This window comes from Styela clava, chromosome 9, assembly GCF_964204865.1.
Source record: "Styela clava chromosome 9, kaStyClav1.hap1.2, whole genome shotgun sequence".
NCBI lineage: Eukaryota > Metazoa > Chordata > Ascidiacea > Stolidobranchia > Styelidae > Styela > Styela clava.
Window position 1 is genome coordinate 10,568,942 of NC_135258.1, and position 19,532 is coordinate 10,588,473.

The 19,532-nt window shown below is 32.6% G+C and overlaps 1 protein-coding gene across 1 annotated transcript; it reads left to right on the forward strand.

Moving 5' to 3' along the window:
* Window positions 1-258: 258 nt before the first annotated feature.
* LOC120338800 (kelch-like protein 9) lies at window positions 259-19,240 on the forward strand. Its single transcript, XM_039406754.2, has 14 exons — window positions 259-439; window positions 1,247-1,444; window positions 2,649-2,839; window positions 5,433-5,621; window positions 5,785-5,928; window positions 6,461-6,605; window positions 7,463-7,562; window positions 8,990-9,163; window positions 11,894-12,030; window positions 13,841-13,946; window positions 14,925-15,010; window positions 15,522-15,659; window positions 16,352-16,558; window positions 17,395-19,240. The coding sequence occupies exons 1-14, from the start codon at window positions 403-405 to the stop codon at window positions 17,508-17,510; spliced, it is 1,968 nt and encodes a 655-aa protein (XP_039262688.1). The 5' UTR covers window positions 259-402; the 3' UTR covers window positions 17,511-19,240.
* Window positions 19,241-19,532: the final 292 nt, after the last annotated feature.

Below are 19,532 nucleotides of genomic sequence, written 5' to 3' on the forward strand. Positions count from 1 at the left end.
TGGCTATTTTCGATTTAAATATCGTAGTCTGGTTGTTTTACCATCTACAGAACCTAAGTTGCGGAATACTGCTAACTTTTATATTAATATCAGAATATTCAGACGTTACCGTACCGGTATCCCAGTACCGTACTGCAGTATCTGGCAGTCTCTAGTCTGTTGGTCACATCAGTACGGTACCGGTACCGGCGGTACAGACTGACAGTTTATTCAATCGGTAGACTACTGGTCTATGTCTGTTACAGACTGTAGTCTATGTCATTAAATCAGTAGTCTACCTTCCTTCCTTCTGAGTCCTGGAAACTGAAATCTCAGAATCTGGAAATACATATTTTTCTATTTTACTTAGTCAGAACCCATATATTAGAGCTGTTTTGGTCGGAATTTGTAAAAGGAAACATTATGCACAGCCTTCAAGGCAAGTTTCAATCAAAACGAGGTAAGTCAATGATTTTTATTTAAGTCTGTAAGTTATAACCTAGATCGGGTCTTGTGTAGTTTCGTACCTAACGTACTTCTAGTAGGCGTAGCATAACAATTTTTTGATATGACAATCCTAACCCTGTAACCCCCATCTGACTATGCGATCCAAAAATTACATCACTACGACATCACGATCACGTCATAGAGCTTTCCAAATACTGAAATATACGTACAATCGCCCGAAATGGCATCGGTGCCGACGATAAAGAACTGACTAACGTCACCGATCTCTCTCCTATTGGGATCGTAGTGACGAGAAAACGAGAGAAATACAGAAATACCTGTTCGATTTCGGGTGCTCGTCTGCGCGTCTTGGATGGCAGTTTGTATGGTTTGAAGGGTCTATTACGTGACTGTGACGTCGTAATGTTGTTATTTTTGAACGGCGTAGTCAGGTGGGGGTTAGGATTGAAATGTGAAACAATTGTTATGCTACGCTCACTAGCAGTATATTAGGTCTGTAGGTACGAAACTACATGAGACCCCAAAGATCATACCTAAATTCTGAAATTCTAATCTTAGTTTGCCATAGTTTTTGAGTTCTGTCAGTCGGTAGTTCTGTAGTTGTGATTGCTGGGTGCATAAATTTTTTTTCGATGGCTCAGATATTACTTTTGAACATCTGAACATTATGCAAATAATTTTATTCATTAATCAAAGAAATAGTACAAATCAACTGAAATTGCATAATTTCGCGGTAATTAACTGTAAAATTCCAAAACATTCACCTCATTTGAAAATGAACATTTTTCACGTTTTTTAGAATCCAAGCAAGAATCCGTCACTACACTGTCATCAACGAATAAAGCTTTCTCATCAAGTACTTATTCACCGACTATTTTAAGAGGATTTCATCAATTACGTGATCTGCATGCCTTGTGCGATGTTACTCTGTGTGCCGATGGTTCCTCATTCAATGTTCATAAAGCTCTCTTAGCTTCAGCATCGGATTATTTTCGAGGTACTAATATTTATTATACTTTCAACTATGGTACCAATTTGTCAATAAATTTATATCTTCCAATGCAATTTCATAATATTGTAGGTAGAAATGGAATATTTTCACTGTTTTCATTAAATTGAATATTATCCAGATAAATGGTGTCAAGATTTATTTATGCCGATGCTCATTCAAGCCTTTCACTCCAGACAAGGCCCCGTACAAGCATTCACTGACATCTTAAAATATGTAAAAAACTACTGTTTGTTGAATGGCTGTAATCTTTCTGGTTTGGCATTGGCTACCCAATTTATTACACCATGGGTGAGGTGGTGGTCACGGCATTTCAACCTTGTAATGCCAATAGAGTTATCCACCAGGCCATCATGCATATTTTGTGCTTTTCATTCAGTTTAATTACCTAGCTATCATTCCCAAATTTGGATTGACCTCCAAATCTAGCATTTGAAAGCGTTTGACTCCAGCCCAGTAAATCTTTCATGTCAGTGTTGAGTTTTTCGATATTTTTGGCTATATACTGGTATATCACAATTCACAATGATATAAGCGTATATATAGCTATTAGATTATCATTTGTTGCTTGAAACTTTCCTATCTCAATTCTTTCCTAAAACTTGAATTATGAAAGATCAAAACTCCCTGCACATATGGCTCTGATTCAACAAGTATTAACAAAAAATATTGAATTTACCAGTTTTGATTTCAATGCCTTTTATTAACAATGTCCGCAACGTTTAGTTTGAGCAAACTTTAATTGAAGTCAAGGTATAAGATATATGTGAGACAAACACTGGTTTCTCATTGAATTTTTCATCTGCCGTCAATTCCAGAAATATTCACTTTAGTGAAGTAAGTTATGGTGCACAGATATATCTTGACTTCACTGTCAAATAGATTATTAATATTATTATGTTATTTTTATGATTATATTGGTATTTGTTATTTCCTCTTGAGTCTATGTATATATTATATTTTGTGTAATAAAGATGTGTTTTAACTGTTTGAAATTGCAATCTATTCTGCATGATAGTTGGAATTTCAAAACAATATTGGGATCATATCAAGATTCTCCCCCAAGGCTAGATCGTTTGTATGTACCGTTTTAATATAACCATATTTACAAGGTCTCTTTCTGTTTCATTTCTTTTTTGAACTCTACATTTTCAAAGGAAAATATTTTCAATATCTTGGGTATTTATTTCAGCTATGTTTACGTCGGAAATGAGAGAACGAGTGGCAGGAAGTGTTGAACTACATGGCGTAACCGCAACTGGATTGGAAAAAGTATTAGAATTTATCTACAGTGGAAACATAGTTCTATCTCTGGACAATATTCAAGATATTCTTGCCGCTGCTTCACATTTACAAGTGATGCCCGTCTTGGATTTTTGCAAGGTATTCCTTATTTAATTTTTTATTTACACTAAATTGAAAATACTGAAAACCAGATTTCGACCCAAAATAGGGAAAACAAGTGTTTTGAGATTGTGGAAAAAAACATTTTTGATTTGTAATTTCTAACTTTTTTGATACATTTGCCCTTTGGTCTTGAAACTCTTGCGTTGATTACCGGTAATCTCATAAACTTTGTTGGCTTTAGCAATCGTAATGACATTTCCAAAATTGACTCTGAACTTCATTTGACCTATAAATAGTTGATAAAGTATAGGCATCGGTTTATTAACATTTCATTGTGAAGTTACAAGAGGAAATGATTCAACGATAATGTTTATACAAATGTCATTGGAGGATATGAATTCTGATTCCCTGACTGATTGTTACACCCATTGTCCCAGTGGCATATGACATAGAATAACTAGTTGAAACAATGAGTTTTATTGAACTTTTATTGAACAACATACAAAAAATATAGTAATCAACTCAAATGTCATTTCAAATGTTGTAATCCCACTTCATTTCCTGTTTTTTAATCAATGTTTGATAAAGGTATACATCTTTACAGGACACATACTATATTTTGTACAATATCAGTCATATATTATATCAAGAGGCATTAATTTGAGGGTTAAAAATTTCTATATTTGCTTATGAAAAAACTGATTATTTGATGTGGATTCATATCTTATGCTGGGTGGTAATGATAGTAAAATGTAATTCCTGTTTATCCTGTATAAGAACCTAATTTACACTAAGCTCAACCAATTATTGCTTTTAATGAAAGAACAGATGTTTTATAATGACTTCAATTTTATTAAGTATCAGTTCTCTATCAATAAACGTCAATGATCCATTCATGCGTAATATTAATTCATGTTCTGTGTAGAATTACGTAGGATTATGGAATTCAATGACAATACTTTCACTGTTAATTTCATGAAGTTAATAAAATTCAATTCAATAATGAAAATAATTATAAATATAGAATGTGGTCTGAAACAATGTTACTATTGAAGGCTCTAGTCTATGGCTCAATCTTATTCGCTTCATAATATATTATTACATAGTCATGTTGTTGTCTAGAAGTGTGTTTGCCAATATGGAGGTAGCTAATTTTATTTGCTGACTTTACATCAAGTTGTGTAAAGTGAGTGAACATATAGGCAGGGGGTATATTCACTTGGCTAACACAGACAGTCCCCGAACTCGTAATCGAACTAAAATAAGGAAAATCTGGATAAAGTTATCACCCAACCCTAACCTGGTACACACGCTATGGAAGTACCGTCATGTCAGCCTTCGACTGTCATTCTATGAACACATACATCTAACCAATTTTCTGATGTATAAAACGTACCATAGCGGAGGGGTACTCAAACTTTTGGTGTTACAGAGCCTGTGAAGAAGGTGGCTATTATTCACGGGCACCACAAATCCACAATAAATATATACAAATAAAAACAAAAAAACTTATTTTTATTTCCGATAAATGTCCCTGACGAAACTAAAATTACTTTATTCAATGACTCGGATGTATTTGCTGCTTTGTATTTATAACATATCCAGTATTTTAATAAGTAAATGAAAAGTTCTCGAAACCCCTGGGTTTCTCTGACGGAGCCCTTCGAGAACCTATGTCATAGAGTTTACCATTGTATAATATGTAATTGAACCTGAAACCAGTGGAAATAACTTTATTCATCAATCCATCCATGGTGTTTCATATAAATTTATACTTGTTGGGCCAATGGCTTTGGACTAATGTACAGAAGTGATGAGATGTAGCATACTTTCCTTGGTATTTGAAAGCACTGTGAATGACATAATTTTATTTCTACCTGGTTTCATTTGGTATCTCAAATACTCTTTATTTTCATTGTCCTGGTGAATCATTTGTATTGAAAATAGAGAAGTAGTAATAAAATTTGTATCATACTCTCCAAATATTTATCTAACACAGTCATAGCTATGCACGAAATTTACAGTATTTGAATATTATACTCTCATATTACTGTGAGTTCTAAGAGTACTGACAATATTTACGGTATTTATTTATGTTAAATCTAGACATGTTTGTGTAAGCGTCAAGGGGGCAGTGGAATGTAAATTTTTATTCACTAATAATAAACTTCAGTTATAAAGTTATACAACCGCTGGTATTATTTGTCTTTATATTATTGTGACATATACAGAAAGGGTGCATCCTTCTGTTCTCAAAATTTCTGTCTGCGTACAATTCTTTTTATTGATTCACTAATCACTAAATAACATAATGGTGAAAATAAACATTTTTTGCTGGGTTGTCATATCTCTATATTCCTCGGTTAATAATCCCTTTCCATTCACACAAAATCAATAAAGAATAATGAAAAAAGTCTATTGATAATAAAGAATTAAACAAACTTTTTGAATTGTAATAGTGATATAAAAACCAGTTTTATCTATAACCAGTAGCAAATCCCGCCCCAATCATCTTTGCTATATAAACAGATTATAACCATTTGTTTTTACATTTTCTTTGTGTCAGAGTAATATGTTTGTTTTATATTACAATATTTATGATCTTACTAATCCCCTTCTTTTCTTTCAGGAATTCTTGATGGGAGAAGTAACTTTAGACAATTGTCTTGATATCGGCCACATTGCTAATGCTTATAATCTGGAAGCTGTCGATAGTTATGTGAACAGTTTCATGCTTCAGCATTTCAATCAAGTTTTCGATTTCAATAAATTGCCAATTGAAAGATTCACATTTTTGTTATCAAGCAACAGCCTGAAGGTAAGATATCATCTGATTATATGACATGTCTGTCGTCTGATATATTATTGGTATAAAACTTGTTTGATATGAAATTATATTTTATTGCCGCAATTTTATGTCCATTTTTTTGAATTGCGTAAATTAGACCTGTAATTTTTTCAACAATCACATTTCAATTTAGGATTGTAGTGAACTCAATTTATTTAACGCTGCGAAACGATGGTTGAAATATGATCTTGAAAATCGAGCACAATACGCAGCACGAATCATGGAACACATTCGATTTCCTCTTATTGCACCAAATGACCTTATCACACATGTCCAGGTGAGACAAATTCAGTCGATCAATCAATTATTGACAATTAATTATATTAATCAATTGATACATACAATACATACGCTGATAGTGTTTTTATGTTTTTAGACATCATATTGAAATTTTGTATTTGTTTAAAACTCGGCTATCCACAGTAATATTGGTTATATGCAACATAAATTAGGCTATGTACATGCAAATCGAATTTTGTATATCTAACCTTTTTGAATTAATAGGACAGCAATATTCTTAGTTAGCTGGGTCACATCCATTCAATGTCATTAAAATTTTTATACCAAAAGTATTCCATCAGTCTCCATCACGTATTAGCAAGTACGTGCAACCTTCCGAATTTCTTCAATTAAAGAAACAAAAACAAAATTAATAGCTTTGCTGATTGTAAGGTAAAGAAATGGGCATCCACTTATTGTTATATTCATCAAATCCAAAATATTTTTTTGCTATTTTTGTATTCAAATTGTGTTTAAAAATGTGATAACGACCTGGCATAAATAATTTTACTTTTATTATGTTTTTCCAGTCTGTGGATTTCATGCGGAATAACAAAGACTGTATGGCATTATTACTTGAGGCTTCAACATATCGAATGGTGCCATATATGCAACCAATATTACAAAGTAATAGAACAAGTATAAGAAGTGATGCAACACATCTTGTTACTCTAGGTAAGTTGTCCACATTGATTTTCTCAAATGAAATTATAAAACGAATGTCCATAGTTTATAAAAGATTTGAAATACATTGAAACAACTACCTGTGAAATAACTTTTTTTTTTGTAATTTTTCAGAAATGTATAACTTATCTCAAACTGTTTAATAAAAGGAAGTTCAAAAACAGACTTCTAAGCTAACAATTGCATATGTATAAATATAAATATTTCATGTTGCCCACACTTTGGTTATCAACTCAATTCAAAAACTTCATAACATTTTTTTATTAGGTTACAAGGTATATTTTCTCAAATTATAGTTTATTATTAGCTAAGAATAACACTGATTTTCTACCAAATTGAATTTTCCCTCTACATTACAATAACTTAATGTCTTTATAGATTTTTCAATCAATATGAGTTGAAATCCATGTAATGTTAATTTGTTAACCTTGAATATTGTTTTAATCTTGTCATTTTTTTTTGCGTGACTGTTTTCTATTAATGCTACTTATGAGGTAGTGCTTATAACCTTGTTTTGAGTAAATTTTTGGGCTCTCCAGCGGTATTGTGTACCAATATGGAGGTAGCTAATTGGTTCACCTATTTTACATCAAGTCGTGTAAAGGGGCTGAAACCTATGCGCAGGGGGGATATTCACTTGGCTAACACAGACAGTCCCCGGACTCGTAATAGCACTAAAATAAGGAAAATCGGAATAAAATTATGGTCTAGCCTTAACCTGGTACACATACTACGGGAGCACATATTTTTGTACAATTCATATTAAACATCAGATCCCTGATATTAAGGCCTATCATTATCTATATTGACGATTCTGTATTCAATAACTTATTCCTCAATTTTCACAGGTGGAGTATTGCGTCATCAATTGGATGTCTCTATGGATTTGAGAATATTCGACGAAAGGTCGAAAAGATGGATCAACCTAGCGCCGATGGAAAACTCAAGGTTACTGTCCTATTGACCACATCACTATATTATGTTCAATTATCTATTTTTGAGGAAAGACAAGACAACTAACAAATAACAATATTCACTCGCATTCTAGATTAATATTGTATTGAACATTCCGGGCTTGTTATTTTGCAAAAATGTGGTCAATTAGGAGTAGCTTCCACTTTGTCTATGTTTCTGTGGTTCTGTATCCACCAATAAGATGACAAAAATAAAAAGTAATGGCCATCTAACGACAGCAACAATCTTTAACCACTGAAAATTTCAAAATATTAGTTCCAACAATAAATGAGAAAATCGAATTTTTCCTAACAACAAGAAGAAGAATAATCTTAACAACAACAGCATTTTACCAAACAACAATTGTCATATTAAAACAACATATCAATATTGCTACGACATTCCAATTTGCATTACTTTGCTCAGCTGGAGTCTATGCACCAACTGTATGACCAAGAATAATTTTTCAATTTTTTCAAAGTTTATCAAGTTTAGGACATAATGACTATAATAAATACATTTCTTAGAAATGTCAATCTGTTTTCTATGTTCCTTATATACAGTGGTCTTACCTTGAGGGCATGCTTCATTGCTAGCCAATAGCGGCTATGCTAGTTTTTTCTAACTAGATTGTTTCAATTCAGTATTATGTAACTGAGTAAATTAAAGGTGATAGGTAACCCTTACATTTTTATTGATCTGTGTAAAGGTTTCAATTTGTTGATGTCTGCCCAATCTCCTGTCATTCGGTCTCACACCAGCTGTGGCTCTTTTCACGCGTGCCTGACAATAGGTCATCGACCATTACTTTATTTGTTGTTAGCTTTTGAAGATAATGGCTCGGTGTTAGTTTCTTTTTCTGCGCCAACGATTTTGAACTGGCTTATTTGTTTTATTTCTAAATTAAACACTGACTTATGCCTTAATTTTGGTTCTATTTTTGGGCCAATATCACTCTACTGGGTTGATTTTAACAGCCAATGTATCTTTATTATACATTTGCTAGGATTTTGATAGAAGTTGCTGGATTTTGTATTGTTTGGTAAACACTTCACTTCAGTAGGCCTATGAGGTAATAGCTAACTAAAAAATTATTTTCATTTTTGTTTTTTCTCAAAACATGAACATGTTCTGACAGTTTTTCTATGAATAATATTGAATCCTACATTTTCAAATGATAGAAGAAATCCATAGTCAAGTCATCTTTTTGTGTGACATAATTTTTACGCCTTTATTTAGTATAGAGAAAAGGAATATGATTTATTTTTTTTTTTTTCATTTTTGAATATGTGTCCAAATACATTTAACAAATTTTTGTCTTTTGTATCTCTGGTGATAATTCACTTCCGCTTATAGTTAAAAAAAATTTTGCAATACATACAAAAACATTTGATGACTTTCATTTCTTTTATATTATCTAGATACCAGCACGGTATTGCAGTCATTGGAAATTTCCTTTTTGTTGTCGGTGGACAAAGTAATTATGACACAAAAGGAAAGACAGCCGTTGACACAGTATTCAGATATGATCCACGATATAATCAATGGATAAAAGTTCGATCTTTGAATGAAAAGAGAACATTTTTTCATCTGAGGTATTTGAATTAATATTTTTTATTGTTCACTGTTTTATTTTCAATTACGGTAGTTGATAATACCAATTTTGCTGTTATTAATGATACAGTGTTTAATTTATGCAACAAGGATGGCCAAATCTAAACTTTTTCCAAATACATTTATTAATATGATATTTTTAATAGGGCCTATATAGTAATGGTTTTGGGACTATATTAAATATAATATACAACAAGCAACACACAGAATTGAATATGGATAAGCAATAAGTTTCCATTGGAAACTCAGCAGCAAAGTCACAGATAAACAGTAATTTTTTAGTTTTCTATTTTTATCATTATCAGTTTTAAATAGACGAACTAAACGTCTTCATCATATCGGGTGCCCATAAAGTCCTTTTATTTTTTTTTTAAATAGCAAAGGGAATTTATGGATACCATAATTATATTGTTTTGGCTCTCACAGATGTATTAATGAAGTAAAAATACTTGAACAATTACAGATTAAAAAATAACATACCTGGTTATTAAGATTTAATAAGAATTGACTTCATAACAAAATTGAAACTGTAAAGGGACTTTATAGACATCCTGTACTGTCATACGTAAGCCTTTGATTTCCTAAAATAACAAGTTTTCAGATGAAGGTATTCTGAATTATTCATTATTAAATCAAGAATTTCAAATATAATTAATTCAGATTTGATTCTTATATTCGTTCGTCATCGACGCCATACTCATAATGTTATTAAACACAGTATTTAATATTTCCTCACCAACTTAATGACAAAAGATTCCACTTTAAATGCCAGCATTGTCATTTCAACAATTATTATTTGAAAATCCTTTCTATGAAAACTAGCTCTATAATGGAAGATTACTGTATAAAATTCTATGTATGTATGATTGTAAATTGTGAGCCATGATAGATACAGCATTATCCAAGGTTATTTTTTGTGTAACATATTTTATAATGACATATAATTACCAGTGTCCACTTAAAATAGGAAGTCTGTGTCTGGAAATCTGAATTCAACTGTGAAAAACAGGACGATTATTTGAAGACAAATTATAAAACTAAATATCATAAATGGAAAATATGTTTTGATTATCACATTTAAAAAAAAATAAATTGACCTCGTTTTTGGGTTTCCAAAATAAATTATTTGTGTTATTTCTATGGGTTTACTATTTTAAATCAACCTTGGAATTTTCTCCTTGTCATACGAAACTACATACCTCCTGTGTGGCATCGCTTCACTTGACAGGAATTCTAAAACTTTAGTGCTATCACCCTGTGTACTTTCACACACCCACAGACATCAATTAGTCTGGGTGTTGATAACATTTTGACAGTAATTCTGTTCCATATGATTTTTGGTGTGGGAAAATGAAGATTGTGTTGCTGCCTATGCTCAGATTATTCAAAATAATGTGATTGATTGTGCTCTATTGAAAATTTATAAAAGTTTGTTATTCTCGAATTTGTAATAAACCCTGGGGTAATAAACCCTAGGGTACTAGGATATGTGTTTTATTGAACTGCAAGTCCTTTCTCCTTGTTTATTTTGTACTTCGGATTCGTATGTGTTCGTCACGAGGGTGCTTGAACGAGATATTAGTATAAGGATAAATAAATAAGAATAGTATAATCTCGTTTCACAAAATAGCAAGTATATTTGGCGTTAGCTATCGTTTGATCATAGTCTCAATTCTTATCGAACAGCTTATCGAATCGAATAGCTTACAAATATACTCGTTATTCTGTGGAAAGAGATTATGATATTACTATTTATCTGTCTAATCTTTGTTTATGATTTTTTTTTTAATTCATTATGTCCTGAAGAAGATTTTTTGTTGGTCAAGTTACATTTTCACCCTGAACAAGTCTCTATGCAAGCAACTGATAGGAAAGGAGAAAGATGCTGACAAAATTAGGAATGACCGTAGTTTTTTAGGTTCTGCATAGTCTATCCAATTTTTGCACCCTTCGTTCCCTGGGGTAAATTCATACATTAATTCCTTTCTTATCCAAGTGGGAAACCATATGTCAATTTAAGGATTTGGAATGTCTCTTTCAAGCTAAAGAGCCCTTTTTCTTCAACATGTTATTATATTCAAACATCTGTGCTAGCCTTGTTGTTATGTAGTTATCGTTCAACCATTACTTTTCTTTTGTAAATAATTCAAAGGAATGCAGAAATGGTCTTAAACTCAGATGAACTATGGGTGGGATATAATACACGGTTACTGCTGTAACATCATGACAATTTTTCCATTTTTTTTTACCATTTTTCCAATTTTTATATGGTTTTCTTCAAACATGTGGCATCTATTTTTTCGCTTGTTTCACACCCGATGGCTCACTTTATAAAAAAATATTTTTATTATTTTAAAATTTATTTTTTCTTATATTATGATCGTATATATAAACACAAAACATTCAGACATAGGGAGCTTTTGCATTCGTGTGAAACTTTCCTATTTGCCATAATTTAAACTATTTGCTTACACTCAAATGAAGTGATCTTATTAAAGTATTAAAAATAACATTTCTGCTTATGAACCAGGACACTCAACAACTCAATTTGACCAATCAATATTTGTTTTCTCATACCAAGTTAAAAATTGATTTATATTATAACTTATAAGATTATATGCCAATTTACAATCTTGGAATGCTCAATTCAATAATTTTAATCTTCTACATCCTACTGCATTATGTGTAATATATCTTCATCTTATGTCTAGTGCAATCGATGGGAAGTTGTATGCAGTAGGTGGACGTAATGCAGCAGGTGAATTATCCAATGTTGAATGCTATAATCCACAATTTAATGAATGGACATTTGTTGAAAAAATGAGGGAACCACATTATGGACATGCAGGTATTTATTTACATAACTAATATAAGTTTATCAGAAACTTTTTTGCTCCACCCCCTAGCTCCGAAAACACAGTATATTCGAACTTTTACTCCAACAACAGAGCTTCATTTTGCTACGTCTTTATAGACATTGATGTTTCGTGATATGCAATGCAATTTTGCGACAGTGGGATGATATAAAGCAGGGGTGGGCAAATTACTGGCCGGATCCGGCCCATCAAACTGCTTCATTGGGCCCACTTGTGTCTGCTGAAATTATGACTATAGTTTTTATGGATATAAGTTTCTATTGATAATATCGATGAAAATAATGTCATATTGACTCTGATTGGTACATTGTGCTTATTATTACATAATTGTTAGCCTAGCTGTTATAAGTAAACTGTTTTTTTATTCATAGTTTTTCATATTCCACTCAGAAAAGTAATTGCCCAACCCTGATATAGTGGTTTCAAATTTTGAAATTAACCTCAAAACTTTTTATTATACGTGTTTAACTTTGAAATTAATATTAGAAATTAATTACCTATTGAAAAAAAACAAAAAATTACAAGCAGAAAAGATAGAGATTCCAATATTTTATGAAGTTTCAGGAAATTCTCAATATTAATAACAAGTAATTGAATCAAATTTAGTAGCTTCAGCTTCATCTATTACAGCAACCTTGGCACCAGTTCCGACGCCAGTAGGCAGTAGGACTGTGTCTATAAATTTTAAATCCTTCCCAGGGTATTTAATTGTTCAAAAAGAACCAGTCGAATCAAGACAACTGAAATTTGAGATCTATTGTAAGGCAATACTTAGTCAGCATCCTCTTTTATCTATATGCCATTATATTTCCCTTGAGCCGCTCTGACGGATGTATCTTGATCAAACATGGGCCTTCGATCTACCTCACTGCCTTGCCTGCGACCTATGCTTGATTGAACATGATTTTGTCACTTAATATTGTCCCACTCAACAACACTTGAATAAGCTTGAGTCAGAATAAATACTGTTTTAGTCAATAGAAATTTGTATCATATGCCAGATTGCTGATAGGGTTCATTACCTATAAAGGATTTGGTTGCCGGCACTGGTTATTTCTCATGCTACATACCTTACAATCCTTTCTAATGCGGCGTGATACACCACAAACATTTTTTACTCTCTCGTGACAGATTTGGAGCTGTAATTTCATCTTAGGCACAGATTGGTTTAGTTGAATTCCGTTCTTTTCACACAATCAAGGCCATATGTTAACTTGACAAAATGTGTACAAAATGCCACAGAAACCACATTACATTGTTACAAGACCTTGTGTTCCTATATTATGGGGCAAATATCACTGTTATCTTTCTAATTTTATTAATATTTTAATTTGATTCGCGTGCAGCACATTTCCCATTATATAAAAAATTTGGTTTCCCAATTTTTGTGCCATCTTACATTATTTATCATTATCCAGATTTCGTAGATTACAGACAGCATACTAATTTTATGTTCTAATTTTGTGCTAGAATAAAACATACCACCATAGGCCAAATGAGTGTTCCGAAAATATCATGCTGATTTATACAATTTGCTCGTTAGACATCAATAAAGCCATTTGAATTGAGTAGTCATGTGTATAATATTATCCATAATGTTGCATCTACCTAATCTTTACTACTTCAAAGTCGGTACATAAAATCAATTTTGAATCATTGTTGTACTAAAATTTCAAATTATGTATAATATTCAAGTTAAATGATAGAATGTCTTACTATTTGAGTATTGATATAATTAATTCAATGTCTGATATCGCTGACTCAAGCACCTTCTTTTTCCAGGTACAGTCTACAATGGTAAAATGTATATATCTGGTGGAATTACACATGACTCTTTCCAGAAGGAATTATTATGCTATGATCCTATCACCGATAAATGGGAACAAAGGTATTGTATTTTGTTTATAAAATGTTCACCTGAAAATAACAGTTGAATATCTTGAATTTTTATCTTTGTGGAATTTCCATTCAACGAATACAAGTTTTATGTTCCCACTGTCTGAGGCAGTGGTTCCCAAACTTTTTAGTATAGTTACCCCAAAATCGATTTACCAAAAGCCTAATTACCCCTTTCGTAAACTCGGAGGACATTAGGTCAAAAAATTTTAATCCTTCCCTGAAAATGATGGAACATTCAGGTTATAGGCCAACCAAAATTTTGCAATCTGTCTTTGCAAAGTCAATTTTGAGCCTTGAATTTCTGATTCATATCATTATCACTAAGCATGAGCAAAAATGGAGAAAACACCATCACTCCTCCCAGTCCAATTGTTATGATGTCTCTGCCAGCCGCACTCCTGACTGCATTGTGACATAACAATGTTGGCTGCCTAGATCTCCGTTTGCCTGCCTAACACTGCACGACTGGTTTTCCCGTAGACCAACAAAAATCGGTAATTACAAAAGAAATAAGATATTGAACTTTTGTATTATCCCCCTAAAATTGTCAAATGACCCCCAGTTTGGGAACCACTGGTCTAAGGCGTTGCAACCACCCCCATTAAAGTTTTTATAAACGCTTATCTAAAAACTAAAGACCATGTTTGTCGTGTTATCAATATCAATAAAAATGTCCACATTTGCAGTGCGCTAACAAATCTAAATTTCTGCTCTGGTGACCGCATTCCCACCCGAACAGCTAGTGTTGAAAGTGTTTTGTATATGCCACTTTTATTTTTCTTGCGTGTGATCGGCTTTGAATGTCTATTGGAGAATTAATCATGTTTGCACAATTGAATATGAGAATATTCTCAGTTATTAATTAATAAAGTCTTGTTGTTTTGGACAATGAAAATCCCACTGATATTTTTTAGGTTTATTCCTTTGATTCGATTGCAACATTTAATTGACTATTCTCTGTTTTTAGACGCCAGATGTCGACAGTCCGAGGTTTACATTGCATGACAACTGTTCGTGATAGGTTGTATGTGATTGGTGGGAACCATTTTAAAGGTATATCGGAATAAGTATTATTTTCAATATGGAGCATGGTTGATGAGATGAGATCCTTATAAATTATAGTTTAACAATATTTTTAAATATGCATAAAATCATTTGGTATAACTTTGCTCTACAATGGTTTGAGTTTGTCTACTTTTTTTAAATTTTTCTGATTGGCGGTAAAATTATTCGCTAAGCAGCATTATGTGGACACCAGCACTGTGTACAAAGTCTGTTATGCTACCATTGCCACCCACGACTTTAAGAATGTCGAAATTCATCAACTCAATGATTTCATCACTTTCCTAAAATCAGTAAAATTTGGCGTAAAACAATGAGAGCCAGAGAGGTTAGAGGAACATTAGAGAAAATAAAAGTAATAGCCTTCAATGCAGCATTTCCATTTCGAACATGATATTTCTATCAAGAGGAAGGGATTTTTTTCACCGACGACAACAAGAAACTAGCAAAATGATTCACACCGTGTGCTAAAAAACTTATACTTGCTTTTTGTGTTATTCAGGCACTACAGACTATGATGATGTATTAGAATGTGAATATTATTCACCAGACCTTGACCAATGGACAGCTGTAGCTCCTATGTTAACGGGGCAGAGCGATGTGGGTGTAGCTGTATTCAAAGAAAAAATATTTGTTACTGGTGAGTTTAAGAGGCTTAAAGCTTTTTCCAATGTTAGACAATTTTTTAGGTTTCATAATAGTCTTCTTTTTATGTTTTTTTGGAGAATTTCAGGCTTTATTATTATATCCCTTATGATATATATTTTGGATCACATTAAGTTTTCCCTCAAGCCGAAATATGTGATTGACGGGATGTTTAAGGAATTGGTCAGGGATCATTTTTTTCAGTATACACATATTAAAAGTTTCTGTTTGTTCTGTTTGTTCTATACCAAGCAGGTGGCCAACCTGCTTCCGACCACGATCCGACTGCACACAAAAAATTCCAACGCTGCCAATAAGAAGGCTTTGTGGGCACACTATTATTAAAATCGACACAAAATTTGTATTTTTATTACACAAATGCAATTTCCTCAGATCCTCAAAATGTGATAAGCTAGTTTAGCTCCACTGCGATTTATCTATATATAGTGTGGGAAAAAAGTAGGGTAACAGTTATTAAATAACTTGTTATCAATGAATATTATCCTACTTTCGGACAACCCTGTATATATCACGAGCAATAAATACGTTGCCCAATATCCAACCACTAATTGTTTTCATTGGAAGGACGTGGGACGTGGTTATGTACAAGTAGATTGCTGAATGTATTGCAGACAAGTTAGAAATAGGCTCTAAAATTCATTAACATTATTCATTAACGATTTCTAGGAGGATATTCATGGAACAATCGATGCATGGTTGACATCGTACAATGCTATGATCCAGAGTCAGATAAATGGAGTAAAACATTTTCTCTACCTGCCGCGCTTGGTGGGATTCGAGCGTGCACTTTAACTGTGTTGCCACATTTTACGCAACCTCAATGTATAGTGGAAAACAGCACCGGAAGTCCAGTAACAATGGATAGTTCAATGAGTAAGTGTGACACTTTTTTAACTTTTCCTGTTTCTTTTTTACACAAGGCTATTTTTGCAAGAATTTGTGATATCTTCTCTGAAATATTTGTGTGAAAAACAAGCATATTTTGAAGATTATGAAATATTGATGTACTAATCAATTTGAAAATTTGAATATACATGTTGCGAATATTTAATTTAAAAAGCAAAAATTGCAATGTCATGACTTCAAACTCTTTCTCCCTGTGTATTTGATTTATAAAACGGATTGAAGAAAATAGTTTTTTTTTAAAATACTTAATTATTCTATACATTGAGTTTTTCATATGGAATTAACCATACCCAGGGCCAGATCCCATAAAATTTGGACGCCTATAATGGTCTCGTAACTTCTTATCATGTAGAATTTCGAACAAAACCTGAATATGTTGGCATCACAGGTTATTTCTCCTCCGGTTTACTCTTAACCGATGTCGATTGGAGTAACTAGTTTGATAATTATTAAGATAAATGCTGATTCAAAAGTGATTTTTCAGTTATTAATTTAGGGTGAAATAACATTAGTTTAATGAGAACACTGTTGTTAGTTCAACAACAAATTGACTATTCATGATTGTTCTTGTGTCCCCTGTTCCTCACTTTATTCTGTATATATCCACTGCTTCTGTGTGCGATCACTAGCTAAAGAACAATTGAGAGTTATTCATTATGTTTTTACACTCGTATTCTATGTCACAAAATAGCATTGCCTGCATATTGCTTTCATGCAGCAAGTTTAAATCTCATTTGAAGTTTTCTGTATGTATATTTTTCTGCCATGACAAAAAAGTTATTTAGAGCTATCTTCACTTGCAGGTGACCTACCAGGACCAAGCAACAGAGATGATAACGTTGGCCAACCAGTCGACAGACCTAACCCAAGACATTCAAGGCAAAGTTTAAATTTTGATGTAGATATGGCAGCTGTTTAACATATTATTTTTGACGATCTTTTTTATGATAAACCGCTGGAATGTGACAATCTTCTATTATGTATATTACGCTCAGGCTGCCGTATCAAATATGAAGCTTTAATGAGCCTAAAGCTTTTATGAATTTGCTTTCATGCATTGACTTTACTCAGTTTTTATTATGTCAAAACCTGGGCGCTTCAGAAGTGTGTGTACCAATATGGAGGTAGCTAATTTTGTTCGCCCATTTTACACCAAGTTGTGTAAAGGGGCCGGAACCTATGGGCAGGGGGATATTCACTTGGCTAACACAGATAGTCTCCAAACTCGTAGTAAAACTAAAATAAGGAAAATCGGAATAAAATTATGGCCTAACCCTAACCTGATACACACACTACGGCAGTACCAAAACTGGAATGGGAAGGTTTATTCCGATCTTTTGAATGAATAGATCATCAATTCTAACTGAGTTAGTCTAACTCTTCTTTACCTCTTAGTGCCCGTTTCATCGGCTTCACATCAAGTGGTTTGTTTTAGGAAGCATGTTCATGTCTTTCAGTCTTAAAATATTTTCCACTAATATATGGCTGCGTATTATATCCCTCAAGTAAGCCTTGCAATATTGATATTATTTTTATGTAAGAAATGATGACCAAAGAGAAATGTGTGCGAACGGCAATGGAATATTGTATGCTCTTTGTAAAGTCTCATGAAAGTCATTCATTAAGACTAAAATATTTTAAGAAGAATTTGCCAATTAGTTAGAAAATCAAAGGAAAATAAAGTTGGCAAATTTGTGCGTGCCTTTACAATATAAATCTAACTAATTTAGTACATGAGTTTGTTGATCGGTGTTTTAGATACCCAAAGAAATTTTTTTGATTGCATTTGAGTTCATTTCCATTTAAAAGCATTCTTATTAACCAAAACTGCTGTTTTTCAATTTTTGAAACTTGTTTTTCACATCATGATTAAATTCCAATATTGGTAAATAGAGTTCTAGAGTGCCAGCCTATGTGGGTATAGACATACCTAGTCCATATGCTCTTTACTCTCTCTTTTCTTCTGTTTACTTTTGCTTTCTTCTTATTTTCTGAATTTGAAAGTGTATTTACGCCTTGTTTACTCTTAATTATTGAACTCTAGGACTATTCAGTTGTGGTATTTTTGTCACTGCTTGAGGAATAGCATTTTACAAAGAATGTGTACTATTCTGACCCATGTTGAAACGATCGATCGCTTTTTCATTGAATTTATATAGCACAATATACACATTCTTGTAAGGTGAAGTTTATTTCAAATACTTTTACAGCGTATTTTAGTGATATTTATCCTGACCACCGTCCATTATTATCTACTTCCATCTGTTATGATGTTTCTGACTGGTCTCAATCAGCATAAATTAATGATTGAACATATCAATATCAAGCATATTCACACAATATAAGCTTTGGGCTATAACCAATCTTCCCTGAAGTGATTCTTATTTTAATGAAGGTTGGATATTCATTTAGTAACATGGTATTGTTTTCATACTTGAAGTATATATTTATCTCATGGTTCTTACAAATGGATAGATGGGATTCGGTTTCGCATTCACAATTTTTGAATACCCGGGCGGCTCTTTATAAGAATCTTATTTTCAGTATTATGTGAATCTTCACACTTGTATGTAATGTAATCTATTTACTATCTATCTGTATTTGACCAAACTCTGTTTTCTTTATTTGAAATATACCATTCAGATTGTATTGGCGTTTTTTTTTTCAATATCTCTCAAATATTTTGGAGCAATGTTATGCTAATATTGAAGCAGATTTCTTGTTCTCATCTCGTAGTCGCTTTTCCTGCATCGGTTTATCGTGATGTGACTTTTTGTGATTGATGACTGTTAAACTCGAGATACAATGCTTTGCATAACGCCGCGTTGACTGTATCGGGCAATAAAAGTTGTTCAGAAAACAATATTAAAAGTGTTGCTATTGTCAGGCTATATATTTAATACCTACCTATTGTGCTCATTCGAGGAGCGTCGGGTTCATT